Source organism: Chenopodium album, chromosome 4, assembly GCF_948465745.1.
Source record: "Chenopodium album chromosome 4, dcCheAlbu1.1, whole genome shotgun sequence".
Lineage (NCBI taxonomy): Eukaryota > Viridiplantae > Streptophyta > Magnoliopsida > Caryophyllales > Amaranthaceae > Chenopodium > Chenopodium album.
In genome coordinates this window covers 963,637-986,691 of record NC_137837.1, presented here as the reverse complement: position 1 = coordinate 986,691, position 23,055 = coordinate 963,637, and the positions used below count along the sequence as shown (strand labels likewise).

General features: G+C 34.4%; 1 protein-coding gene and 1 pseudogene across 2 annotated transcripts; both read right to left on the bottom strand.

The window, feature by feature from the left end:
• Nucleotides 1-688: 688 nt before the first annotated feature.
• LOC145628407 (dehydrogenase FPY6-like) lies at nt 689-6,461 on the bottom strand. Its single transcript, XM_081680705.1, has 13 exons — nt 6,318-6,461; nt 6,056-6,192; nt 5,794-5,934; nt 5,104-5,152; nt 4,776-4,793; nt 4,330-4,445; nt 4,127-4,240; nt 2,607-2,657; nt 2,351-2,439; nt 2,175-2,235; nt 2,014-2,091; nt 1,819-1,917; nt 689-1,115 (listed from the first exon to the last, which is right to left on the bottom strand). Exons 2-13 carry the CDS (start codon nt 6,176-6,178, stop codon nt 987-989), a joined length of 1,068 nt encoding a protein of 355 aa, XP_081536831.1. The 5' UTR covers nt 6,179-6,192; nt 6,318-6,461; the 3' UTR covers nt 689-986.
• Nucleotides 6,462-7,661: 1,200 nt separating this feature from the next.
• Nucleotides 7,662-16,188, bottom strand: LOC145628406 (DNA topoisomerase 6 subunit B-like; annotated as a pseudogene). The gene is made up of 19 exons (XR_014111425.1): nt 16,050-16,188; nt 15,898-15,950; nt 15,350-15,447; nt 15,106-15,211; nt 14,686-14,820; nt 14,508-14,559; nt 14,361-14,425; nt 14,069-14,175; nt 13,860-13,962; nt 13,648-13,733; nt 13,276-13,472; nt 12,233-12,348; nt 12,052-12,137; nt 10,601-10,673; nt 9,354-9,445; nt 9,120-9,257; nt 8,941-9,035; nt 8,679-8,853; nt 7,662-8,117 (listed from the first exon to the last, which is right to left on the bottom strand). The product of XR_014111425.1 is annotated as a DNA topoisomerase 6 subunit B-like (transcript).
• Nucleotides 16,189-23,055: the final 6,867 nt, after the last annotated feature.

Genomic DNA, 23,055 nt, shown 5'->3' with positions numbered 1-23,055 from the left:
CTTTGGCACGTGCGAATATGTGTGGATAGTAATTTGGTCGGATTAATAAAGAGTAATAACTACAATTATTACCTTTATTAATCTTCTGATTATATTATGTGGTTTTTTTTTTTTTTTTTTTGAGGTAATATTATGTGATTGGCTTAACAATTTATGAAGGCTTTTTTGTACTTTATTATTAGATGGTCCAGAAAATAGTAATGCAATGCAAAAGAAGAAAGCTTGGTTTACTCAATCGGGTAATTATCCGACCCTAATCAAGATTGGTTATAGTGGAATCCAATTGTAATCTATTAAGTTTTTGATGGTTTATTAGTTTTGGAATACAATTATTTATTCAACGGGTAAATGTAGCAATGTCTGTTGCTTTAAGTTTCGGGTTTTTAAGGTAGAATTGGGCATGTTGATAATATCCCAAATCGACTTGTTTTTAAATCATATCGACTTGATTTACCAAAATAGCAACAGTGCGGATACAGTCCATACAGTTGAGAATGAATCAAAAAATTTCAAATTTACCACCAGAGGTAATAATTTTGATTCTGTTATAGGAGATTAAATCAAAGGCCAAGGCAGTTGGTGTTAGGTGTGGTTGGTTGAACACATATCTTATTCACATGCTCCAACACCATTTCTTTCAGTTTTCTTGAGGTTTTTCAGGTTCACTTGTCTGACTACAATCATACTCTTAGAAGTTAACCAAAACTAATTTCACTGGAAAATTAAATTCAATAGATTGATCCAAAAATATTTTTTGGAGTTTCGACCATTAAATCGATTTTATTTCTATCTCTAACAATTTCTTTCGTTCAAGGAGGTGCCGGTGTTGGTGATCAATTGGATCAATTGAGCATATAATTTTTACTTAAAATAATTTCAAATGACTAGAAACCACAGAAGCCTCCCATACTCCGTATAACTTAAGCACCTCAGTATATGTTTAGAGCAAGCACATTAGCATGCTACAGCAAGAATCTTTGATCTGGTCAAAATGTTTTGACAGGCACAACGGCTCCTTGCTTTGTTCCAGACTCGAGCATTGCCTCCAAAACAGCCACGTCTCGAGCACCTTCAACAAAAGATAGGCGAGGGTCTGGTTTGTGGTTGCTGGATGCCTGCAAACAAAGTTCAAACCAATGGAAAAAATATGTTAGCTCATCAGCAAGGTGGTTCCAGGCTTCTGTTACTTGGATAACGATAAGCTATGGTAAGAAGAGATGTTCAATTGTTCATGGGCAGGGCCACAGTTCCAGACGATAAAAGGGTGCTCAAGTCAGGCCTGAATCGAGCTAGGTCAGGCCATAGTTAGTCAGCTCTGAACTGGTATGCAGGCATGCAGTGATTGCATATAGTACAATCACCTTGTTTCAGCATGAAAAGCATGGCAACGTCATCAAATTCTAAAGTATGTACCACCCAAGGCAGGTGTGAGGAATACCATGGAGAGGATGTGCAACAAATTCCAAGGATATTCTACTCTTCTCCCTCGGAAAAAAAAAAAAATAAAAAAAAAATCCCCAACTCATGAACAACTTGCAACTAGGAAGCTGCATGCCTGCATAGCCCGTATTCCTTTACTACGTCATTGCCTCATAAGCAAACAGAAGGTGTGCAGTAATTACATCGTTTGATACCCATTTTTCTCCCCCAGCTACCACTACAATATCTAATTCCCGAGTTTTAACTTCTAAAAAGTGGAGTCATGTTAACATCAACACTAAATTTTAAATATTGTGCTTCATGTTTGATAATATGTACGTGGCGCAAAAATAAATCATTCAATGCAACCAATTTTTAGAAACATAAATTTGGACTCACCTCTGATATATCGTGTAAGAATGTTTTAAGCTCTTCAGTTACTCCACTGAATGGGTGAAATGAGCTTGTGCATTTCCCATTGACATCAAATTTAGACACCTGAAATGGCAATGGAAGTATAAGCTACTCTGAAAATTCCTAGTAAGGTCATATTAATATTAGAAACAGAGTTTATGTATTTTAATTTAAGTATACCAAGTAACCATGACGCCCATCAACGTTGCCACGCTCAACTTGTACAGTTCCATTTACGCCAACTACTCGCCAGTATATCTGCAGTGAAATATCAGTCCCTTAAGAATGGAGGAATAATGTGTTCAGAAATAACTTGAGCCTTATATTATATAACTACATGCCTTTGGTGATCTAGTAGATACTGCCATCACAAAAATGCCAGGGCAACCATTCTCCAGTTGACTGCATACGCAAATTATGAGAAAAAGATTACATTAAGGCTTCCATAATATGCCAAAATAAAGAAAAAAAAGAAGAAAAAAGAGAGAGAAGGTAATAGCATGGTCTTGCAACATACTATGAACTAGAAATATTATCTGGTGGGGGTAGAGTAGTATCAACATGAGCAGTCAAAGCCGAAACTGACTTCATCTCACAGCCAACAAGCTGCTCAGACAAAGAAAAAACATATAGTCAAAAAATGGATACAGGAAGAGATACTTCAATGTTTATGTCTTGACATTTTAAAGGCAAAGTGTCAAGAAAGCAATGTAGATCAAAAGTACTTGGTACAATAACGAAGAAGTACAAGAGTCAACACAGTAGAAACTTACCATCCTTAGTCCTGCAATCATATGAACTCCCATATCCAGAATAAAACCTCCCTGCAACAACAAAACATCATACTCTATAACGTGCGACATATATTGGTATTCAGTCAATGCTTATGCGGTTTAAATTTAGAAATTTGACATAAAATTAGGCAGTTTAAGTTCGTTAGGTTACTAAACTTGCTGGAATTCTGGAAACAAAATTGTTCTCTGGAGAGTTTATAGGCATAATAGGACCATTTTCGGAGATTTTGGGACTCAATGTCATAAACTCAAGTGATAGAAGGGGAAGTTTCTCAGAGTCATAAAATGTTGTTCATATTAGATACGAACACTAGTTGATCACATAAAGGGTAATAGCCTTGAGTTAATGAATAAAGACATGTATGGAACCTACTAAAATGATAATTTAAAGGCAGAGTGGATAGTACCAAACACCCAAATGGTCTCCTAAGGTCTCGTGGAGTCCATAGAAAGCACCTCATCCTCTTTTCTTTTCAGGTTCGAAAAAGTTAAAAATTGTTCAAAATTGAAGTCTATAATCCATGCTTTTTGACCAGTTGAAGTGAATGTGGGGTGTGTCCACTGGGCTCAAAAATGTTGGTTTGGAACCATAATAGGCCTTTAGGACTCAATGTCATAAACTCAAGTGATAGTAGGGGAAGTTTCTCAGAGTCTACAATGTTGCTCGTATTAGATACGAACACTAGTTGATCACATAAAGGGTAATAGCCTTGAGTAAATGAAGGGAGAAGTGCATGTAACCTACTAAAATGATAATTTAAAGGCAAAGTGATAGTTTCAACCACCCAAATGGTCTCCTAAGGTCTCGTAGAGTCCATAGAAAGCACCTCATCCTCTTTTCTTTTTGGGTCCGAAAAAGTCGAAAATTGTTAAAAATTGAAGTCTATAATTCATGCTTTTTGACCAATTGAAGTGAATGTGGGGTGTGTCCCCAGGGGTCATAAATGTTGATTTGGAACCATAATAGGCCTACCAATAGGTCTATAAAGTCCCGATAATAAGTTGAGGGTTCCATTATATGACTATTTTGGTACACAGGTTGTCCAGGAGTTACCCATTTTCCTTTTTGAATGATAGGAGCCATTGCATAGCCAAGCAATAAAGAAAAAAAAGAGGCATGACTCACCAATCATCCATGAGAAACAAATACATAGTATGTGATTATAATATGATCCATAGAGGAAGAGTTGTTACAGTCGTATTGACGAATCTAAACAAGTTGAAGTGTTGAACCCTTCAAAACAAGAATACTATACATCTCTTTAACCGGGCCTCTAAGAAACAACTTTTGGGACTCTGACATCACATCAATTATAGTTATTCAAGTCATGCATTCATCAATGAATTGGTAAATCAAAGCTTGCTAAAGAGACATATATGCCTACAAATACAAGCCTTACAAGTAATTGCATAATTTCATTTAACCACCAAAGCTTCATTTGCAAGGAATTTACATACAATAATGTATATATAGTAGCCATGGAAATTGAAACACTTACAGTGAAGTTCCTCCTCCAAGAACTTGAAAAATATGGGTTAGAACTGTTCATTGATCCTTCCACAATAACTTGGACACTCATCATATTTCCTATTTCTTCGACTAGCTTCCTGCCCTGTTCATCCAAAAGGCATTTTAATTGAGGAGAAACTTCCAAAAAGGCAAACCTAGCACAGGCACAGGGCACAGCAGAATACCATGTACCTCGATGAAACCAGGTTCAAATCTGTAATTTTCTGCTACAGCCCAGATTGGTTTACTAGGAATTCCAGGAGATATAAGATTGTAACTTGACAGTGCCATTTCTGCCTCCTCATTATCTGCACAAACAGATGTATTTGAAAAAATAAGTATAGCCCAAAATCTAACAGACATTTTATCCAAGAATGAACCTAATGGCAACATTATCAACCTCATGGATTCCAGGTTTATTATATAAATGTCAATAAAAGAGTAACTAACAAGATGTGCCCATCTTATAAGCCGTTAAAATTTTCACAGGATGTTATAAATTGCTGTTATCACTACAGTAATCTATGTACTTCGTACGCTTTAGCAACACATAATTATAAAGAATAATGCAGATTAAGATAATCGGTTAATGAGCAAAATGGATGTGATGAGTCACTGATGAAAAGAATTTCACCCACTTGCAGCAGCTGGCTTTTCTGTTGTCCCAAGGAATCATCCAACACCCAAGATTTTGACATGAAAATAACACAAAACATATCACCCATTAGAAATGATAAAACAGTTAAACAGCCAAAAGAAAATCAAGCAAACCAACTCTATGCTATAACAATAATGTGATTTTCCATCATAATAACAAAGTTCAGCAGCTATTTGAAAACATCATTTCTTTCTTTGGTAACCTCTAGATGATCTGGTCCATTTCTATTTTATCAAACTGAAACCTTCTTTATCACCGAAAATTCCAATTACAAGCACTGATGGCCATTGTTGGAGCGGGGGGAATACCTTGGATCACATGCTTCCCTGCCTTGAGCAGTCTCAGCGCCATATCTACCTAAGCAATGCCGGTCAACAAGCAAATAAGTTTATTAAGTCAATAGCCTCTTGAGAATTGGATTATGAAGCTCATATTATACTTTCAACTAATATGCCAGAAGTCGGGCAGGAAAACCAACCCACCAGCAGCAAAAGACCAATCAATGTCTTTCCTGAGTCCTTAGTCCTCCTTACCCCCAAAGAATTCAAACAAATTCGGCGAAAAGTTATCACTTAAGTTATCACTTTCATAAGTTTGTATCTGTTACACTTCTTAGTCCTAAACAACCTCTTTTTCTTTCTCCAAACTTCCAAAGAATCAAATTTGTCCTCACACAAGAAAATACATATAAGCTATGAAGTTGATTTATACATTACATTATGCAATGAAAGTTAGAAAACCAGCAATTTGTCACATTCATATTGTTTAATCCATTTATATCATTGCTTAAACATAACCAGAATACACAAAGCTTAATTCTTCTTAACATAAAATTTATGACTAAACTTAGATAGTAATTAGTAAATGATCTACTTTACTTTCATACATTACTGAATTAATTTTATCATCCAAGGCAAGATAACAACATAAAATAAGAATTCACCAAAAAAACAAAAACAAAAAAAAAAAAAAAAAAAAAGGAGAGAGAGAAATAAGACCTGAATTTGGCCAGCAAGAACAACAGCAACTCCAACAACTGAGGAATCCTTGATAATATCATCAAGACCATCATCACCCCACTTACATTCTACTTCTGGAAAATTCTTACTAGCTATTTCCACTGCAGATCTAGCTGATTCCTATACACATTACCAATTTTATTTTTAATAAAAACCCACAAAATTAAAAATCTTTTATAACTGTAAATTAGAGAGAATTAAGTGTTTATCAATGATTTATAAGTAAAAGAGTAATGATTACCTGAGAACGACTCCAAATGTATTTGACAGAAACTAGATTAGAAATTTCAGATAATCTGGGGATGTATTGATTCTTCACAAATGTTCCTGCTCCAATTATGGCGATCTGGGTTTGTTTTGCCATTGATTTTGAATGTTCTGAAATCAAAATAATACCCCATTCGTTATAAAAGATTAAATTTTTATTGGGAAAAACAGTGAAATAAATCTTGATTTTTTTTGGATTTTTATCTGGGTTTTGAAGTGGGAAGTTAAAAACTCACCTGAACAGTGAGCACTCCAATGCTATCACGAAATCACGAGGCTCCCGACAAGTTCAAATACTGTAGTAAAATCTTTTTCTTTAAATTTTTTTTTTTAATTGAATTTTCACGAAATTAATTGTTTGTACATAAAACAGTTAATTTTTCTGGTTAATCTTTATCTTTATCAACGTATAATTTTTAGGTAAGAAATTTAGAAATCCCATGATTGTGCTCCTTAAATAATTTATACGGAGTCGTGGTAACAAAATTAACACAGCAAAAGTAACAAGACTACAAAATTAACTGGCTCGTTAAATGATTAGTACTTGCGTAAAGTTACTTAAGTGAGTAGTTGAGTGAGCTGATATTTGTTGTACTAATTAACAAGGTTAATTAAAGTTTAAATTTTCATAGAGTTATTATTGGTATTTTAAAGAAATTCTGATTACTAATGATGCAAGTCTAGTCGGTTTTTTTTCCTTCTCTTTTTCAAAATGAACTCTTAAGTCCACTCTCAAAGATTCGGCAAAGAACTTGAAACTTGTCTTTCTATGCTTTCAACTGATAAAATTTATTACTCTGCACTAAAATTTTCGAATAGATATTCTTTAAAAATAAAAAAAAAAAAATTAAAAAAAAAAAAAGTAGAAACTAAAATACTTGTATAAACTTTACAGATTCACTTGTAACATGTATTTCTTGTCTTGTATCATAATTCTTTCATCACTCCAAACTTTGCAAGGGATTTGAGATTAGAAATTGTCACTTTATACAGTACTAGCGAAGAAGCCGAAAATACATATACAAAGTACTACGTTTGGAAAACTGTGACAAACTTGCATGCATAGAAATTTTTAATCCAAAACATACCTACTGTACAATTGAGGTGCAACTCCTGGAAGGGTCCTCTAAGGGAGGGTGATCAATTCTCCAAACACGAACTTTGTTATAGGAATGGGGTGACATGATTGAGCCATAAAACAAAGAACAAGTTGGTTGATGATGAATACATTTAAAGCAGCCTAGAAGGTTGAGACAAAGGTAAAAAGACGAACCCCAGCTAAGGTTGAAGGCACAGCACTGCAGCAGTATCACACTACAGATAATGGAGGAACACAATGCATGTCCACCAAATGCATCTATACCACTGCTTGTTTCTTAACATCTCCTGTGCGTTTATTCAGCGTTGACAACAGCCCACAAGTGTGAAGCAAGCATTCTTTTTATGTGATGAACCAGTGTACCACAGGAATAGAATGATATCATAACAAATTAACAATCACTCTTCAGTACCAGGGGAAAAGGTATTGAGACACCAACTCGCTTGATCGTCAAGTCCTTGAAGAAATTTATGCACAAAGAAAAACAATGAAATTGTTCTATCTATATCATTCTGTGTACTTTTACACCTAGCATTTTGTGTAACTTTTACATCCAGTCTCAAAGCTTCCATTACATATTGGAAGGTGAAAAAATAACAAAACGCCTATACAATCTTAGAGACTATAAAAGAATACAGTTAGTTCGGGAGTAACCACTTTCACTCAACTCAAATTTTTATTAGCATATTTTCAACCGAAAATTACAAATAAATAAAGAAAAAAAAAATTACAACTCCCTAAATGTGAATATATTTTATAACAGAAATACAGTATGAGCTTATACCTGATCCTACTGGAAAAGTCTGAAAACAAAAACAGGACTATGCAGGTCAATGAAGTTGTTTTCTGATTCTAGTGACTGTACATGAAAAGCTTCTCTAGGTTCATCGCTAACTCCAGCCTGTGTAGCGTATTCAAGAGCCATTTCATAATCGACCTGCAAGAACATCATTTACAAGAAAAGTTGCATTAAATCGAAAAGCGAAGGTTGACAGAAAAATGATAACATGACAGCTGCTGTTCCTAGAGCAAGATATACTCACTTCATCTGTAATTAATAGTCACATATAGCACTATTAAGTGTCATTTTACCTTACATCCTTAAAAATTAGAATTCCAACATACTACTACTTGGATTAGGTGGGAAAGAGGAAAGAAACAACTATTCTAAAGGATCTCTCGGTAAAATCATGCTGTATCATGAAGGATTCAGCCAGTGTGAACTTATTACAGGTGGAGGGAGTATGTTTCAATTGTTGGATGTGTACAAGAATATGTTCAGTGCTTAAAGATAAAGGTAAGATGAGAATATGAGATGCAAAGATGGCAGAGCATCACATGAACTAATGACTCAACAACACAGATATTGGTACCAAGACTCAAGAATATACCATATCTGATGTACATTCAGAAATATGGCTATGAAATAAAAGAAGATCCTGGAAAAAAGCAGTTATAGACTTATAGTTTGCCACAGTAAAGGCCCTGCTGATCTTACCTGCTCAACATGTCTAGCGAGTTTCTCTTTAAGTGTCTCTGTTGTTAAAGCACGAGTTGACACCTTTCTCAGTATTTCTGCATCCTCGCCTTCATATTTTCTCTTTTTTGATGCATGCAATTGTGCCGCCTCTTTAAGCACATCATAGATGGCATTTGCAGCATCTGGAATGTATCTAACATTTGCAAGAACCAGAAAGGGTGAGCATAAACAAACAAATAAATAAAATACTCAAGGAAAGAGAACCAGGGATTATATTAACTTGCTCATATTTCTCTTTCTTTCCTGCTGCTCCCTGGCCTGAATTCTCTTCACTATCTTGGACTTCAACTGGATACAACATTGCTGAATAGCATACTGTAAAGATAATATAGGATGAGAACCAGTGTTTGACCAAAACCAAACTTCACGAGTAAAATTTAAAACTGAGAAAAGACTCACCTTGACCGCCGAAGCTATCTCACTTATGTCATCACCAATGTATCCTTACCAGTCCCTTTAAATGGGATTTTTGTGCTAACAATGCTGACAAAGACTCCGATCTTGTCCTGATTCTGGTTAATTTTGTAACTGCCCCAACTGACAAATAAGCTCCCAATGAGATGTCTTCATCAATATAATTTAAGGCACCACCTCAGAAAAGCAAGGACAAGAGAATAAATGAAAAGCATTTACTTGATCCTCTTTATAGCCGTCCTTGTAACAACATCAGCACCTTGCTCGAAGAGAAGTGGAATTCTGTTGGCAAACCGGAAGATGTTTAAACCCTATAGTAAAGCAGAAATTAGACATATAGCCTTATATAGGACTGTAGGTGAAAAGGAACCATCATTCACGCATTGAGAACTTTGAATATCCTCAAACAAGTGCCAAGCAACATGACAGCTCTAAATTATACTTCTTATGCAATTGCATATATAGCATCAAGTGACTGATGCTACAAGGCCTAGGATTTTTTTAGAACAAGCCCATGCTGAGTAGTTATAATCTATGTTACTTGGACTCGGATGAAGTGTCCAATTAGACACGGGTGTCCAAGTATCGGACTCGCCCATTTTCTTGAAAAAAATTGTGTTTTTAGTTAAAAATGAAGCGTCCAAGTGTCGGTGGCGGTGTGTCACGGTCCGAGGGTTTTGACACCGGATCGTGCGGCGCGCGCTTGTCTATTAGCGACAGGGACGCAAGCCTAAAGTGAGGGAGGTTCGTAAGCACACAGCAACACGGACCAAGGTATCTTAAGAAAGCACTCGTCAACAACGGGTGCTAGGTCGGGGCTTGTGACGGCCGATACTTCGAAGCGGGCACAAGCGGAACCGACTAGATGAGGGCGTCTTTTGAGGGTCTCTTGGTTTGGAGGGGATGCTTTAAAACAAGGTAAGCACAATATCTATAAAGGCTTAAACAACACACAAGTCTTAAAGCAATAGCAAAGGGGTAGAGAGCGTAGATTGAATAACCATGCGCTCCCTAAAGAGCTTTATATTGCATTAGTAGAGAATTACAAGTGAACATTGAAATGACAGTAACACAATAATTCTCCCTAGAGCCTAGAAAATAAAAAGAAGGACTAAAGAGACATTACAAAGGGGAAATTACAAGGAAAATAAAGAAGAATACATAATAAAGAGGTTGGATTCTAACACGGTGTCCAACACGAGTCGTGTCGACACGGACACGTGAGGTAAATGAAAGAGTCCGAGTAACATAGGTTATAATAACCAAAAAAAATTATGACAACAAAACGCATCATTCTCCACCTTGTAAATCTATTAGAAGAAAAACAACCTCAAAGCAATGCCTTCCACTAAATTCCTGCCTTTTCTGTCCTCGAGGAACAAAAATCCTAACTTTACATACCTCAAATACTGGCATCACTATTCTACCTCAATGGCTAAATTAACAAAGCGGATGCAACTGCTTACTTGTTTAACATCTTTGCCACCAACACTGACTCCAGCTTCCACAAGAAAAGGGTGGCCTTCAAATACTTGAGCACTGCATAGAAATACAGCATTAATAAATTGGAAAAATGGAAAAGAAAAATCCAACTTTTGCACTTTTTCCTCCTAAAAATCCAACCTTTATTTTATTCCTCAAAAATCCAACCTTTATACCCCATCTTCTCCAACAGATCCATTACCTATTGATGACCGGTTTTTATAAGTTAGGTGCCACGTGTCAGCCATTAATTGGTCAATTAATTTTTTTAATTATTAAAAAAACAAAAACAAAAAAAAAAAAAAAAAAAAAAATCAGAAAACCCAGCCCCACCCTCCTTCACTGACCACCGTATCCCCACCACCCAACGGCCATCAAACCCAGCAACCCCTTCCCCACCGCCCACCAGAAAATCAGCAACCCCATTCCCCACCGCCCATCGGCCACCGAAACCAAGCAACCCCATTCCCATCACCGCCCATAATCACAACCCACAACACCCGCACAACCCACACCAGCAAATAACCACCATCACCACTTCGCCACCCACAATCACCACACAACCACCATCAGCACCACACCTAGCCTCTTCCAAACTCAAATTCCGACAACCACAGCACTACACCACAAAATTATAAATCCCACAAAAATCACTACCAAATTGAGCACTAATTATAAATCCCACAAAACCCCACAAAAATCACTACCAAATTTTTTGGGGCAAAAATCGTGGGTTTTTTTTGGGTGGATTCTTGTCAGAAGAACAACAAAGGTGGCTTGGTTTCAAAATGGCGAGGTAAAGTTTTTGGGTGTTGATTCTCGCACCAAGAGAACAGAAATCGTGGTGGGAGTGGGGGCTGCAGTCAGAGGAAGTGGTTGGAGGTGATTTTGGGTTGGTTTGGTGGTTTCAGCTTGGGGTAAAGGTGAGGTGATGGTGGTTTGGTTTTAATTGGTAGGGTGTCAATTGAGGTGGTGACGGTTGGGAGGTGGCTAGGTGGGGAGGCGAGCAGGGGCTGCTAAGGTGGGTCGTTGTGTAGTGGCGGAATTGGTGGCGCCGGCGTAGCTGCTATGGTGTTTCCATATTTGAGGAGAGATGAGAGAGAAAGAGGAAGAGTGGAAGGGAAAGTGAGAGAATTTAAATAAAAAAAAAAAAAATTAACCTATTTAACAGGTTAAAGGTCAAATGGATCTGTTGGAGAAGGTAGGGTATAAAGGTTGGATTTTTGAGGAATAAAATAAAGGTTGGATTTTTAAGAGGAAAAAGTGCAAAGGTTGGATTTTTAGTTTCCATTTTTCCTAATAAATTTCACAGCAAAAATTGATTTGAATATTGTAGCAATATAGTAACTGAGAATAGTTTGTCCATATATACAGTATTTCAGCATAATGTCAAGAAAAGAGAAAAATTAAATAGATCTCAAAAGTAGATATACACCTGCCAGAGTAAGTAGCAACCATGTCGGGATGCAACTCTTTTATTATTCCTAAACGAAGATTGTACTCTCCTGCAGGGCTGAGGCACTGCAAAAAGTTCACAAGCCATTAATATACTGTAAGAGACGAGGCAAAAATCTCAAAGCAAATTCACTAATGATTATAAGCAGCAAGTGGCTTACATCTCCACTAGGATCACCAAATTTAGCCTGACGAAACAATTGATGTATGCGAACGAGCTGCTGCGAGGTAAGTGATTTTACAGCCATTTTAGGGCTAAATTCTGGGCCCATTTCACCTGAAAGTTGACAAGGCATCATCATTAAAGATCCATCAGAGTGTCTATAACTAAAAACTTGTATTAGCTAGCATATATTTGAAACAAAGATATTATCAATTTCTAAGCAATTGAACAGATGTAGTACATAAGGAAATTTAGTATGTTAGTTGTTGTCAGATGTAGTACATAAGGGAAATTATGCAAGGAATCAAGAGATGCCACATGGGCACAAAAGAAGACAAACCATCTAGAATCATCTTTAAAATTGTAAATAAATAGAGAGAGGGAGAGGAGAAAGGAGAAGGTAGGCAGAAATTTGGGAGTGAATCCTTGAGAGAGTTGCGACCTCAGTCACCAATTGGCGAGTTGTGACCTCAAATCACTAATGTGAGATTTGTAGGCTAAACCTACTTGTGAGATTGATAGCCTAAAGCAAATCAAACCTTGTAATCAGTTTTTCATCATCAATCAATCAAGCTTTCCACTTACAATGTTGCTTACTTTACTGTTATTATAATCTGTCGAAGCTAGTCTATAACAGAAAGTTAAATATAAGTTACTGCAAGAAATAATTTCCCATTGCAACCAAAACAAGATTAACCAATTTCCTTGGAACTACACAAGGAAAGTTAAATCCCTTGAAATTTCAAATTACCAAGAGAAATTATTTCCCATAGCAACCAAATAAGCACTATGTTTCGGTAAGTCAGACAGAAGTAAGCCTCCGTGACAGCTGTTCTGCCCTGTGCTAGAAATAGATAGGAAGTAAATAATGACAGGATTTTCATAGGCCAACCCGTTATAAGAGAATCACAAGTGCAACACAACCTCAAAATTCACTTTGGGGCATCTAAAAACTAATTTTTTAAAAAGTTATTTTCTTTTTTACTTGTTACCAGGTGTAGTTAGTACATCATAGTGTGTGTTTCAGAAATAATTTCTTACCAATCAGACGCTGAGCATGAGGTTTTCCTATATTCACGAAATCATGTTGAAGAAACTGTAGCAAATTCTGCTTTGAAGTTTCACCAATAAGCCGCTTAATGAGTAACAGATCGACAGCAGATGGATGATACTTAGTTTCCATGGGTACAGGAGGCATTACATCAGTTCTTCGTGCAAATCCTATGGTCACATTTTTACTGCATAAATAAAATAGATAAATAATTAGCCAATACCTAGAAAGCAACAACATACTCAATGAGAGTTGAATCAGGTCAACTCTGGGGAAAAGTATAAGTTTTGTTGTTGAATAAAGACAGCCAAAATGCGGCAAGTGAAAGATGCAGAAAACAAAGACAATAGGGAACAACATACTCAGGTGTTTCTGAGATATATTTGAAGACAAATTGAGCATAAGGGGTGATGACAGCCATCTGACGCATATAATGCAATATCTTAGACTGCATGAGCAACACGTCACCAATAATTAGAAAAGATACTAAGTTTCAAGTTATAGTAATTTAAGAATAAGCTGACAAGGCAAAGCAACTGTGCCTAAATAAAAACCAAATGACACTAATAAATACCCGGTAGGTAGTCCAATTTCCCTCAATGACAACTTGAATTTCAGCTCCGTGCCAGCGGTCCTTATTTTCACGTTTTTCATGTATATGAATGTGTGGAATATTCCTAGAAGCAAACCATTAGCATACTGGTACCATTATGTAAAGTATAAACCAATATAGCATTGGAGATAGAAACATAAACCCCAGAAATTCAGCAATTTATATCATACCGATGAATGTCAATATCCAGCCTGCAGAATGATACATAATTATGGCCTTTCATTGCAGATGATATTTCTATAGGTAGTCCAGTGCTCATCTTGGACCAAATCAAAGCCTACATAAGTTTGACATGAGTTACATAAGCCTGATAAGTGATAATACTCAATCTATAGCATAAAAAATCACACATCTTGGAATGTAAGCTTGACGTCAAAGAAAAGGCACAAATGCTGCTATCTAGTGCAACAAAAATCATACAACCAAAAGAGCTGCCTAATTTCAGCGGAAGACAATACTTACCATCTTAGCCCCTAATCCGAATTTCCCACGTGTTTGTTTCAGTCCATATTTCGTTCCAGATAAAACTGCATAAAAGGGAAAAATAAAATCAACAACAAAGAAACAGCAGGGAGATAAGTTAACTCCCAAGCATATTAATAATCACACCTCTCCCAAACATATTAGGTATGTCATCATGCGGCATTCCTTTTCCATTGTCCTGCATTAGGTAGAAAACACTATATCAACATAGAAGCGGAGGAGAATTTTAAAAAAATAGCAGAAAATCAGCAAGTGCTTTTAGTAAAATAAGACCAAAAAGACAAAAGGTTGAGATATAAAGCACCTTACATATCACCCTGAAAAAAGAGGCTTCACCACGGCCTTTGCTAGCTTTTGCAGCAGTCTCTTTAACTTTCTTCCCCAAAGCTGCATTTTTTGCATGGATTTCCAGATCACGGGCTTCCTTTGCCAGCCGTTTCTATGTGAGCAACAAATACTAAGAGGTCAGATCAAAAATAAATATCCTGATCCACATATTCCTCATTCAAAACCTAGCTAAACATGTGATATCAGTCACTAACCATAATGCGCTACTGGCATAGAGACCTACAATTTGTAAAATAAAAATTCAAGAATAATAACCACATGACCAAAGCCATTTGTAAATTTAAAACTCAAGAATAAACCATGACCAAAACCACTACAGGGATAACCATGCTAGGATAACTAATTGCATTTGATGGAACACTAGAAACTCACATACCTCACGAGCTTTAGCTGTCTCATAATCATCATATAATTCCTGATCAACTCGCTCCCGGTCAATGAGACCAATCATAGAATTAAACTTACTCTTCCCTATCTCTTCTCTTCAATAACAAAAAACAGTAAAAACACAAAATTAGATGCTGAATAAAAACCAGATGATCAAATATCAAACTTGTCAACATTATTAGAAGATACTATCCATACAATCTTGTCATAGTTCATTAGTTAAAATCACTTACATTGTAACTTCCACAACAGGAAGCTCTGATATAGACTCTGAAGAATCAAGAGCATTTTCAACCAACTCTCTCACAGTAGTATAAAGGGACTTCCCAGGCTGCAACAGACAAAATTATCACATACATTATTTTCTATTACAAGTTCATAACCTTCCATAATTCCATTCATATATCATTCCAGCAATACCATAAACATTCACTCGGGACTCAGCACTCGCTATCAGTTAGAGATCACAACAAAAGCACGGTGGAGCAAAGATGTAACTTCAACACCATCCGAGCGATACCGGACCAATAAGAATACTCTAACAAGTGGCCCTTAGAAACAATCAGTGTTATCCTTAATTCACAATAGCACTATTAGCTATCTATTATAACAAGCTCCTATGTACAGTAACCCAAGTGATAAAAATCATCAGGTTAATTATAAAACCATCAAGTTCAAGCAAGATCATAATCAAATCTAAAAAGGGTCTTAGGTCGAAAAATTCTTTAAAAATCACAAAAATTGGGGATAAAATGCTTAAAAAATTGAGCTAGGAACTTACATTGTCAAATCCTGCAATATTTTTGTTCTCCGCAAAAAATTCTGCTGGTGATTCTGCCAACCCACAATTACATAATAAAAAATTCATCAATCAAAACCCTAATTTAATCCAAGTTTAATTAAAAAAAAAAAAAATCAAACAATTGAACTTACTTTGCTTGAGAACGCTTTCTTTAGTTTTTCTGGGAGTCTTAGATTTCCCCTTTTTGGGCTCAATTGGGATATCACTATCATCTCCAGAATCCATCAAAGCTAATTCTCGCACTGATTCTTAGGAATTGAATCTGCTAAAAAAAACTTCAAATTTGTCGGAAATTAGGGTTTTACAGAAAAAAGAGGGAAGAGAAAGAGATCTGATGTGAACAGGTGTACGTTAGAATGATGTACTTGGCCACATTCGGACGGTTAAGATTGGAGGTTATATATCGAACGGTTGGGAAGACAGATCAATGTTATGAATTTTTGCGCTTTTAAGCATGCGAAACTTATTCTCTTTATTTATCCTTCAAATATCTCCCGCCAATACTAATTCTTTAAATGCATGTGAAAATTGTGTTTAACTGTTTATAATTGAATGAGTACGTTAAAAGAAAATTGTGTGTGTTTTTTTTGTAAATTACACTATAGTACTTATAATTTTCCCTAAATTTGTCGAATTACAAATGTGTTTGAAGTTATTTTAAAATGACTTTATAGGAGAAAATTTGTTCTATTGAATTAGATTTTTGCACGAGTTAACTTGGTTAATGGGCTAAGTTGTATACGTGTATCAGTTGTATGGAAGTGAGTGGAAAGGTAAGCAATCTTCACCCACCGAAGTGCCAATAATATCCCCATTTAAGGTTGAAATGTACCATAAGTTAAATTAAGTATCAGATCAAACTCAAAAATCTTGTTATGTCGAGTAATTTAATTAGCCTCCATATTGGTTTTAGATTTCGGATTCAATCAAGTTCGGTTCAAGGTAAAGTTTAGGTTGCATGCATCGAGTTAGGTTTGGGGTTGATTTATTGTTGGCAGTTCAGGTTTGATTTCATTTTGAGTTGGATAATTTTTAAGCATTCATGGTTTTGGGGTCAAGTTTAATTAGTCAAGTCAATATCCGTATGTTCAAGTAGAACCTATATTTACATATTGTCTAATTATAAGCCTCTCATAATTCGATCAAGGGTTATGAATATGTATTTGAACTTATTTAGATACGAAAAAGAGTACATATGGTGAGAACAAAATGAATCAATAATACGTTATCAATGCCAAAATTAAAACCTTGAGTAATAAAATAATTCTACATGTGTACCATTGTAATCAAAGCTACATATATATATATATATATATATATACCCCTAACAAAACATTAATCAAATAGCAATGTAAAAGAGGTGCACATCAGCACATATATGTTTTTTTTCTTAACATAACTAAGAAGATTACAATATTAAAAGATCAAAGGGGTACACATAAATGTTGGATCTCATATTCAAATTTCAACTATCAATGTTTTTAATGATAGAATTATTTGATATAATTTAATATGCATTTGTTAGTTAAGACTTATATTTAAGACGTCGTATGACTAAAATTATTAAATTTCTACAAAAACATTATAACAACCTAAATATGGAATTATTATCACCGACATTGAGAGACTCTATTCCTTGTATATATGTAAGAATCCTTAAATATTAAACTCCCTATAGGATATAAAGATTGAATAATGGAGTAACAAGAAAAAATTATTTTTCCCTTCAAACACTATTTATCTATTAAAACTAACATTAAGGGCATGTTCTCTTACGTTGAAATTCAGTTCAGTTCAATTCAATTCAATTCAGTTAAGTTCAGCTCAGCTCAACTCAGTTCAGTTCAATTCAATTCAGTTCAGCTCCTAATTTCCTTCTCTTATAAAATATTCATTTCAGTTCAGTCCAGTTCAGCTCAGTTCAGTCAATGAGAACAGACCCTAAGACACAAAAGACTATTGATGTGAAATCCTCAATTCAATTTACTAAAGATCCTTAAGTTTATTTTGTTTTAAGAAATAAAAATAAGTTATGATTTGGGTGTTTAACTAAATTTAAGTTATTGATAAGGGTTTATAGTCAAAACAAACTTAATTTAAAAGCTGTTGTCAATAACATAAGTTTCTCTTAATTTATTTTAATATATATAAATTAAAAATAAATAAGAAACGAAATTAAACGACAGCAATCAATCAATCAATCAATCAAAGCCTTAATCCCAAAAGTGGGGTCGGCTAACATGAACCAAATTTGATTATTCCGTGTAGTCATCAACATAAATCTTTCTCCTCCATCCCTTACGATCCAAAACTTCATCCTCACGTAAATCCATGCACTTCATATCCTTCCTCACTCCTTCCAACCAAGTCATCTTTGGTCTCCCTCTTCCTCGTTTAATCCCTCCATGGTCCCACTCTTCCACTCTTCGCACCGGTGCACCCTCGGGTCTCCGTCTTACATGTCCAAACCAACGCAGACGATTTTCCCTTAATTTATCTACAATGCCCGCCACACCTACTTTCTTGCGAATAACCTCATTTCTGATTCTATCTCTTAAAGTGTTTCCACACATCCACCTTAACATGCGCATTTCCGTAACCTCCATCTTTTTAATATGCTCTTTCTTAGAAGCCCAACATTCTGTACCATATAGCAACACTGGTCTTATGGCAGTCCTGTAGAATTTTCCCTTCAACTTTAAGGGAATGCTGCGGTCGCATAACACTCCCGTGGCCGCTCTCCATTTAAGCCACCCTGACTTAATCCTGTGGGTCACGTCTTGATCAATGTCACCATTCTTCTGGATGATCGACCCTAGGTACTTAAAACATTCACTCATGGTCAAATCCTTTCCATCCAAACTCACCACTTCATTGCTTGTCCCCCTCTGAGTGCCAAAACGACATACCAAATATTCAGTCTTACTCCGACTTAGCTTAAACCCTCTAGATTCCAACCTTTGCCTCCATTGCTCCAACTTGACATTAACCCCATCCTTAGTCTCATCCACCAAAACGATATCATCTGCGAACAGCATACACCATGGAACCTCATCTTGAATTGGTCTAGTTAATTCATCTAGAACCGTTGCAAAAAGAAAAGGGCTTAATGCAGACCCTTGATGCAATCCGATTGTAATAGGGAAATCTTTTGTCAACCCTCCGCATGTCCTCACATTTGTTGACACATCCCGATACATATCCTTAACTAGGTCTACATACCTTCGTGGGATACCTTTCTTCAACATTGCCCACCAAAGTATCTCTCTTGGCACCTTGTCATATGCCTTCTCTAAATCAATAAAGACCATATGAAGATCTTTCTTCTTTACCCTATAAAACTCCATCATTTGTCTTATCAAATGGATTGCCTCCATAGTAGATCTCCCAGGCATAAAGAAAGAAAAAACAAACTATTAAAACACAACCAAAATTAAAATAGAACTAAGTATGGTAGAGCCACTGCACGCCCCTAACATCCTTATCTGAAATTTTGGAATAATCTAAAGGTACAAAGTTTAACAAAATGAAAATGTAAGATTTGTGGGGTTGTGCTCGCTTTGATGATAGGTATGTGAGTTTGGACTATTTACATCAAATTTGGTTTATTTGGAAATACTTCATATGCAATGATAATTACCCCCTCTTTAATTTCAGACTATCATTTCCATAAAAAATATCTTTATTCATTTTAAGTTCATATTATTTTTGACCTTCTAAGTCCTAATCTATTTATTTGTTTTTAGTTAATTTTTTTCTATCCTTATCCTCTCATCTCCCCCATTCACCTCCATATTTCACATTTACATCTTCTCCATTCATTATATATGTTGATACAACATTCAATTGTCCTGGGTTACTTCATTAATGTTATAGGGGTTGCTCAATCACTGTTACAGAGGTTACCTCATATGTGTTATAGAGGTTACTCGGTCGGTGATTCAGTGTTATAGGAGTTGCTTTATTCTATTATAAGCGATTAATCTCATACAAAAAAATACTGCTCTAATTTTTATAACTTTTTATTTATATTAATAGTTATATTTTTTAATAGGTATAATATGATTGTATACCATCACGTTGCCCTTTACTAATTTTATTTATTTATTTATTTATTTTAAAGTTGCCCTTTACTAATAATTGGTTGGAAACTAGTGAAACTATGGTCTTTTTTCTTTTTTTTTTTTTTCTCTCTCTCTATTTCTCTCTCAAGTTGCTACTTGCTATGAAAGTATCTTAGCAGGAGTTAATGAGGCCCATTAGTTAGCGACATTGGACAACTGGCCGACGTAATGGGCTATTTGTTGGTGTATAGATATGGTGGGCTCGGCTATTCATTGGTGTGCTAAAATTTAAAATAGGACATAATTGTTTTACACGTGGATAATTAGCCTACAAGAATACAAATAAAAAAAGGCTACATCCCCCCCCCCCCCTTCCCTTTTTTCTTGAATAGTCCCATTCAATTTATTTAAACATACAATTTATTTACATTTTTTTCAAAATATAAGTAGGTTAGGGCTATATTTGAGAACACATGGCATACATTTTATATGAAAAAAAATTGAAAATTTAAGACACTGTAATGTCCATGATTGATAAAGAGCTGAAAAATTAAGATATCTAAAGTATCAACTATGAGACAATACTAACACAACTACATCACTATTTTTAAAAAATAAATATCGGTCAAAGAGATATAATCTTATATAAATAATGAAAAAGTCAAAATATGTATTTTAAAACAGAGAGAGCAATAGAGTTGTCAAGTTAGATATGTGAATCAATATTGATAATCGTCGTATATAAGTTGGCTTCTAGCATTAGGTCAATGTTATGTGTTCATGTTCAGTGATATAGATTTAAATTCAAGTCCTTTTAGCTCACTTAAAACTAAATCCTTTTTATTTTCGGAACGAGTAGATTTTGATAATAATCTAAATTACAACCACAAAGGGGCCAGGATACATATCTTATCGTGGAAAATCAAAAGCTTCAGAAGCCCGCAATTGAGTTGGGTATGGACCAGTGGTCCACAATATATACACCTATATAAGCCATATTGAATATGTTGTACAAGTATAAAATATGGTCCATACTCCATACAATTATTATGAGACATACTGACATAAATACGTAGTATATTTTATTTTATTTTTTTTTTATTAATTTTTTTTTTCGGGTGGTGAGTGGTGAGACTGACCAAGTGAGCTTGTTTTTAACTACCGTAGTATAATGTTATTTTGTTACTTTAATTGTTTTGGGTTCGAAGAACTTAAAAGGCGATTTCCTAGTCGGATACCTCTAACTCAACGTTTTTTTTAGTGATGTACGCTTTACATAATATTTTATGTAATTTTATTCATTAAGCATATATTAAAACTAGGTTAGATCCCGTGCAATGCACGTTAATCTATCTATAACTTTATACTAAAGGCGAAACCAGAAATGACACATGTTATCTCCTGATTAAAAGTTTTCCCTCTAAAAGTTTTTATTTTTATTTTTATTTTTTTTTGGCCAAAGCTTCTTAAAGAAGCTTTTAATACAAACTATGCAATAATATTTCATTTCCTATTTATTTTTTTATACAATAATATGTAATAATACTATAATAGTTTGCTATCTATAACTTTGTAATGTAATTCATAGTTATTTTTATTAGTCATGCATATATTATTCTCTCTGTTTTTTAAGTGTGATAAATTTTAAATTTTTTTTTTGTAATTACAGAACTTTCATCCTATTTTGCAATTAGGTATAATTTTTTATAATTAAATAATAGTGTTAAACTAATGATAAATATTAAGTATTAAAAATTACCGTGCATGGCACGGGACTTAACCTAGTAATTATATATAGTTATACATTATTGATTAATAAGTACTATAATATTAAATTAGTCAAGTAATAATAAAAGTGTATGATACGGAGTACGTTGATTTGGTATTTACATTTTTTAATTGTAACTTCTAATAGTACCCATTTAAAACAAAAGTAGGCAAAAAATCTGAGTAATATTTTTTTTAGGTGACAAATTATTTTAAGAATTTGATTTTTTTGATTTATAGTTTGTCCATTTCTTTTAAGAAAGATTTGTGGAATCTATTTATTTTAAATGTAATAATTACTATGCATTAATATGGAATATGTATAAAAAAATAATAATAATATATTTGTAAGTGATTTGTTTCCTAACTTAATAGATTTTTAAAAATAAAAATATTATCTAATTAAGGACATACCAGAAGATGACAAGTGTTATTGCTGGTGTGTTTTTTAGTATATAGTTATTGATACTGTACTTGTTATGATTCACTATACTAGTACATTTGATGATTTGAAGATGATGGTTTGTTAGAAATCGATTTACATAACTTCATATTAGATATTTAGATATGATCATTATGATGGTTTGTTAAAAATCAAGTTCTCATTTATTACTCCGTCATTATCGTGAAGAATTAAAGACACGAGCTACATGCCTGTATACATAGCTAGACTTGATAGACAAAGATATGTTAATATATAAACAAAAAAAAAAGTTTTCTTTCTTTTGGTAGGAAAGAGAAAAGAAAGGGTTTAGAGACAGATACGAAATATGATTAATTAATTAAATAGATATAAGGATTCATCTATTATGTTGTTTTCTCCGTTTATGAAAGTATGACTCATTTACAATATACTTTTGTTTTGAGTTATACATGTGAATAGTTAAGTGGGTGTAACTGTGTAAGGAAAAAAAAAAGAGTAATATAATAGAGATAGGGTAAAAGGTGTTGGGTCTTGGGTGTAAGAAAAATGTATATGATGTAAAAGAGAGTGTAAAAATTATATATATATATATATATATATATATATATATATATATATATATATATATATATATATATATATATTAATCCCATCTACCCGTCTTAATAAATAAATAAATAAATAAATGGACAAAATTCTGATTAAAATGGATGAAAAGTGGGCAATGAGTGGGTGATAAATCGGATTGGATCTCCATCTTGAACCATCCACCTACTCATTTAACATATTTTTTTTAATAAATTATATCTTAATTTTTAAAAAAAATACAAAACATGCAAAGATTATACACTTTATTTTATTTTATTTTAATTTTTATTGTTA

Excerpts from the sequence above, each read along its gene's own strand:
- LOC145628407 (XM_081680705.1), bottom strand. The coding sequence starts at position 6,178 with ATGGCAAAACAAACCCAGATCGCCATAATTGGAGCAGGAACATTTGTG. Across the intron at positions 2,658-4,126 it reads CTTGGAGGAGGAACTTCACT|GGAGGTTTTATTCTGGATAT; the intron begins GTAAGTGTTTCA and ends TTGTTGTTGCAG. Across the intron at positions 2,236-2,350 it reads GATAATATTTCTAGTTCATA|TCAACTGGAGAATGGTTGCC; the intron begins GTATGTTGCAAG and ends TTGCGTATGCAG.